Source organism: Hordeum vulgare, chromosome 6H, assembly GCF_904849725.1.
Source record: "Hordeum vulgare subsp. vulgare chromosome 6H, MorexV3_pseudomolecules_assembly, whole genome shotgun sequence".
Classification (NCBI taxonomy): domain Eukaryota; kingdom Viridiplantae; phylum Streptophyta; class Magnoliopsida; order Poales; family Poaceae; genus Hordeum; species Hordeum vulgare.
The window spans coordinates 506,346,068-506,352,440 of record NC_058523.1 but is presented as its reverse complement, the minus strand read 5'-3'; the positions used below and the strand labels follow the sequence as shown (position 1 = coordinate 506,352,440).

The window sequence follows — 6,373 nt, the reverse complement described above, 5'->3', positions numbered from 1 at the left end:
TCGACCTCTCCCCCAAATAGGAAGGCAAATGCTGATATGTTCGCCTAGACACCATCAGACATGCCCGATGTACCGAGGGAGGTGATTGATCACCATCTAGCTGTGTGTCCCAACGCACGACACGTCACCAGGAGCGAGCGAAGCAAGAGTTCACTATACACGATACAAGGAAGCTCCAGAAAGCGGATTTCATCCACGAGGTGACCCACCCCGACTGGTTTGCCAACCCCGTCATAGTCCAGAAGCATAGTGGAGAGGGCGAATGTGCATCGACTTCATCGACCTCAACAAGGCCTGCCCCAAGGACGATTTCTCATTGTCCCGCATCGGTCGAATAGTGGATTCTACCACTGGGTGCGATCTACTATTATTCCTAGATGCTTTCTTAGGCTATCATCAAATCAAGATGGTGAAGTGAGATGAAGAAAATACGGCCTTACTCACCCCATGTGGAGTGTACTCCTATGTATGCCTGTCCTTAGGCCTGAAGAGTGGGGGATCCACCTGTTGGAAATATGCCCTAGAGGCAATGATAAATAGTTATTATTATATTTCCTGTTTAAAGATAATCGTTTATTATCCATGCTATAATTGTATTGAATGAAAACATAGATGCATGTGTGGATACATAGAAAAAACAATGTCCCTAGCAAGCCTCTAGTTGGCTAGCCAGTTGATCAATGATAGTCAAGGTTTTCTGGCTATATGCAAGTGTTGTCACTTGATAATTGGATCACATCATTAGGAGAATCACGTGATGGACTAGACCCAAGCTATGAACGTAGCATATTGATCATGTCATTTTATTGCTATTGTTTTCCGCGTGTCAAGTATTTATTCCTATGACCAAGAGATCATATAATTCACTGGCACCGGAGGAATACCTTGTGTGCATCAAATGTCACAACGTAACTGGGTGACTATAAAGGTGTTCTACAGGTATCTCCGAAGGTGTCCGTTGAGTTAGTATGGATCAAGACTCGGATTTGTCACTTCGTGTGACGGAGAGGTATCTCGGGGCCCACTCGGTAATACAACATCACACACAAGCCTTGCAAGCAATGTGACTAAGTGTAAGTCACGGGATATTGTATTACGGAACGAGTAAAGAGACTTACCGGTAACGAGATTGAAATAGGTATGCGGATACCGACGATTGAGTCTCGGGCAAGTAACATACCAAAGGACAAAGGGAATGACATACGGGATTATATGAATCCTTAACACTGAGGTTTAACCGATAAGATCTTCGGAGAATATGTAGGGTCCAATATGGGCATCCAGGTCCCGCTATTGGATATTGATCGAGGAGTGCCTCGGGTCATGTCTACATAGTTCTCGAACCCGCAGGGTCTGCACACTTAAGGTTCGATGATGTTTTAGTATAGTTGAGTTATATGTATGGTTACCGAATGTTGTTCGGAGTCTGGGATGAGATCACAGACGTCACGAGGGTTTCCGGAATGGTCTGGAAACGAAGATTGATATATAGGATGGTTTCATTTGGTCACCGGAAAGTTTTGGGCAATTCCGGCAGTGTACCGGGAGTGACGAATAGGTTCCGGGTGTTCAAGGCCCTAGGGTGGCGCCACAAGTCCTTATTGGGCTGGTGGAGTCAGCCCAAGAGGGCTATGGCACCACATAAAGAAAATACCAAAAGGAAAGAAAAATAAAAAGGAAAGAGGGAGGTGGGGAGGAAAAGGAGGACACTACAAGGAATATGCTAATACACGACGCTATATTTTCGTCGCTACATCGTCACGGTTTTTAGTTTACGACGATCTCACGACGAAAAACCAAACGTCGAAAACGGAGCATCACAAATGAACAACAGCGACGTTTTGATCAAAATCGTCGTAACCTTTACGACGATTCCTGGATCGTCGGAACCTTTACGACGATCCTAAATCATCGTTGGCAATCCAACCCAGTCCTACGTGGCAGTCCAACCCAGTCCTACGTGGCAATATTATGACGAAATCAAAACGTCATGGTTGAAATCAGCCCAACCCATTTCAATTGATCACATGGGCTCGTTTTATTTTTTTGGGCTTTTCTTATTGGGCTTCTTTTTGGGCCTTGGCCTATTTACAACCACTTTAGTATTATTTTTTCGAATTTTTTTATCATTCTAATTTGGGCCATGGCCTTTTCATGCCCAAATACATTTGATCCAGTTTCAGTTTTAGCCTTTTTCATTTTTGAATTCAGCAACTTTTTGTTCCGGAATTTGTATTCATTTCTATTTGTTGGGCCTTTTCAACCCAATTATTTGTCCAGTATTAAATCCAACACTATTTCATATTCAAATCACGAAAAATCCATGTTGAATTAAAATCATCCATCATATAACATCACAAAATAGATATCCCAGGTTTACATAACACAATAAATCATCTCATGAATATATTTTCTTACACAGGAATATAGCAAGAATGAACAAAATTGCATTATAGAACAATGACACATCTACTATTGTCCCAATAGTACAATGGACTTCATTTCGCTCTCCTATGAGGCATGCTCGAGATGCGACAGGACTCTGAGAGATTGCCTCTTCGGGCTGACCAAGGTACGTCAGCCTTGATAAGAGCAGGAGGGGGGGCAGCCTGAGATTTGGAGAACAAAATAAGGAGGGATATGATGATCAACTAATATACATATAACCACTTGGTAGGAAAAAAAATAAGTAATGAAAAAATAGAACAAAGCATACCAACACATTAAATCAATCACCACTGAATATATTACTTGCTTCTATTCAAATGCATAACTTGTGCATGTAGTTTCCTACTGAATACTAGTTGCCAGAAAGGTATGTTCATAGTTGCTAGAATGATAGTATTTAATTAAGCAACAGATAGAAAGACAAGTATGCTTGGCACAGGGATTGATATAGAATGCAATGCCAGTGCATCCGAACCAAATATAGAGAAAGCGGCAATATATCATTTTCCTTGATGTAAATTTGCAAATGGGAAACATGGAACAAACAGCAGCAGTGCTCATCTCAAATACATTACGTAAAAGAACTCTAAACATGGTTGTAAAAGCAATAGCCTGAACGTGTACTACAATAATCAGCTTTTCCAACAGACAAAGCTATACCACTTCATGACATACCTTACATGTAACTAGAAGGAACACATTTTTACTGAGTCAGCAGTTTGTCAATGGAAGCCACTATAGCCTACTACCTAGCGTGAGCGTATCTGAGTAACTGAATCGACTGAAAATACCACTAGAATTAGCATTTGAAAAATGTAATTGAGGGCCCGAAGCATCGAAACAGAGATAGACTACTATCCATTCCACCAGACCATCAATTAAAAACGTTTACTGAAGTGAAGCAAAAACTGGTCCCTAATTCAACATTGTGTACATTATGCACTACCCAAAAGAAGTTGCATCAGTGAAGAAGGGATTCCAAACATGTGTTTTGACCCTGATTTGGCTATAATCTTAGGATTCATGTGTTCCTTTGAATCAACCACCCAAAATTCTCATGCTTTCGCAATCCTCTGTTTTGCACGTGCAACCATGTATTATTTATGTGTTTCTTTTTCTAGCCCTACAGTTTTGGAGCAAAGAAACTCCATGAACACAAGAACCGAATGAATGTGCGAGTGTTGTGCTAATTTGCCTCTATTCCCATAGTGTTAAAAAATGGCTTACATTTTGAGACAGAGTACACCATCAGAACACCCGCTACCACCGGGTCAGCAATGCCAAACAGTAGGCCATCAGAACATCTTGAACCATTTATTTAGTAAAATCATCATCAGCACACTTCTTGCATTTTACATTTAGTGAAAAAAAGGACAGAGTTTATTTCACAGGACAATGGTGCATTGTGGTAGTAAAATCAGCAAGCAGGATGACTGATAAACTAGCATGAACTTACTAAATAAATTAGCAAAAGATATAACTGATAGGAAGTCTGTCAGATCTAAAATGGTGAAGATTTTCAGGTTCAGGCATCAAACAATTGACAAGAAATTGAATGCAAGGCATCCTGATCCATAAGTCAGCAAAGCGCATTATTGCTGGAGGTATGATTCACACATTAGCATGAACACTAGACAGGAGTGAGATGTACGAATCTTACCTCCGACGAACAACCTGGAGCCTGAGGAGAAGATGGCGCTCAGGAGATAAACATGTCAACGTCAGGAGTCGTACACAAATATTTATGCTTTTAGTTTTTACAGAGTAAAAGTTTGTATATATGCTACAACTAGTACTAAGTACTTCCTCCGTTCCAAAATTATTGTCTTAGATTTTTCTATGTATGAATGTATCTAGTCACGCTTTAGTATTTAGATACACTCATTTCTAAATAAACCTAAGACAAAAATTTTGGGACGGAGGGAGTATTAAGTACACAATCATACTACCATGTGAAAAGGCATAGACACATTCTCTGGATATACACCATGCTCATTGAAACCAGAGGTACGTGTACTATATACTACAATTATACAGTACATGGCAGAATCCTCTCTGTGTACTCAGCTAAATTTCGCATACCCGAGGAGTCGCATTCCATTATCTCTCTCCCTAGTTGGGAGGAGGGACATTTCCAGTTTACAATCAGTTCATCAAAACAGATTGTCACTATGATTTGACTTCGACACAGAAGTTGAGCCAATTATTTCTTAATTTAAAGTCACATTCAGTTAATCTCTTACCCTAGTTGGAAAGAGGGGCATTTCATCAGTTCATTAAGATGCATAATGCATCACTCACAAGAAGATTTAATTTCAACATAGAAGTTGAGTGTTAAGATGCATAATGACCACAATTCCATTAAGTCTACACAGTGGACTTCTTTTTTGTCGATCACCCAATGCAACGAACAAATACGATCATGAACATGAAAAATCCGACATGTTTACACCACAAAACATAGGTGAAACTTAACATGCTACTTAAACATTAATCCATGGAAGCCAAAACATTCATCACTTCCTATCAGCGACCTTCACCAGCCATCGCAACTAAATGCTCATGCTTTTGAACTGAAATAAGAAATTCCTGCAAACCTGCTATGTAAATGCCTGACGCAATAGAGCAAAAATCTCACTGCCGCGGCCTCCTACGGAGCACGAACACGTCGGATTCCTCGAAGGCGTACTCTTGGTCGAGGTGCTCTCGCGGCACCTTCTCGATTACAGGGAAGGCGGCAGGCACTGCGTCCGAGAAGGCCTGGTGCGCCTCGGGGGACCGAATCTGGTACCCGAGGAGCACGACGCCGTGCTCGGCGTCGGCGAGCGCGTCCATGGTGGCGACGAGGTGCGGCACTGATTCCTGGACGTAGACAACATCGGCGGCGACGACGAGGTCGTAGCGGCGCGGCGCGGCGAGCTGGGCGAGGTGCGCGGGGAAGTTCCAGTGGAGCTGGGCGAGGCGGGGCGCGCGCGGGAGGTGGCGGCCGTTGCGGCGGAGTTTTCGGCGGAGCGCCGGGAGGACGGCGGCGGTTGCAGTAGGCGTGGTCGCAACCCTTGACAAGCGCCGTCTCTTGGAGCGGGATCTGTTCGAGGCAGATTGCGCACACCCCGCAGTCCCCCGCTGCCCGGTAGCCGTCGACACCGCTGCCCATGGCCGCCGCTTGCCAAAAACGAACAAGCCAAACCAGATCAGATCGCCGTATACCCATAGCAGGAGGAGCAGATTCGGCCCGACAGAGATCTAGTGAGGGAGCGAGCACTCACCTTGTCGTTGAGGGAGACTGGAGCCTGGAGGGCAGCGGAGGAACCGGCGGCGGCCATGGCAGTCAGTGGTCGGGGCGGTCGGAAGGTTTACCCTGTGCGTTCCCCTGTGTGGAGAGCGTCGACATGGCCGGAGGAGAAGCTGCTAGAGCGGGGAGGCACCAGAGGAAGAACATGGGGAGAGAGTAGGGGCGCTGGAGGGTCAGAGCGGAAGGGAGACGAGGGAGGGGCGCTCGGAGGGAAGAAAGTGGCGGCTAGGGTAGGGGGAGAAGAGGGAGACGGCTGTGGGAGAGATGTATGTGTCGTTTTGCTGGGAACCCTAGTGGGTTTGGTGGGATCCGGCCCATCAACGTTGGGTGAGGCTGATCCAAATGTTTTTTTTCTCAAAAAAATAATATAATACCTCAAAAAAATAACAAAAAACAATATAAATCTTCTAAAAAAATAAATATAATAAATGTTTTGAAATTTAAAGAATGTATCTATTATATCTATTCTCCATTGTATTTAAAAAGAACCTAAGGCTTCATATTTTACCCGATTTTCTCCCCACCATCCCTTCGTCCACAGTAACCCAATAAACTAAATAAATCTAAAAACCCATCTGAGGCGGGGACGACGCGCGGGACGGCTAGTACCACGAGAGGGTCGCGAGACGAACC

The 6,373-nt window shown here is 43.9% G+C and overlaps 1 protein-coding gene across 1 annotated transcript; it reads right to left on the bottom strand.

Moving 5' to 3' along the window:
* Positions 1-5,082: 5,082 nt before the first annotated feature.
* On the bottom strand, positions 5,083-5,771 carry LOC123405692. The gene is made up of 2 exons (XM_045099287.1): positions 5,715-5,771; positions 5,083-5,610 (listed from the first exon to the last, which is right to left on the bottom strand). The coding sequence occupies exons 1-2, from the start codon at positions 5,769-5,771 to the stop codon at positions 5,083-5,085; spliced, it is 585 nt and encodes a 194-aa protein (XP_044955222.1).
* Between the last annotated feature and the right edge of the window lie 602 nt (positions 5,772-6,373).

Bases quoted from the DNA above. Each gene is read 5' to 3' on its own strand.
- LOC123405692 (XM_045099287.1), bottom strand. From the start codon at position 5,771: ATGGCCGCCGCCGGTTCCTCCGCTGCCCTCCAGGCTCCAGTCTCCCTC. The intron at 5,611-5,714 runs GTGAGTGCTCGC...GTTTTTGGCAAG, and splicing joins CAGTCTCCCTCAACGACAAG to CGGCGGCCATGGGCAGCGGT.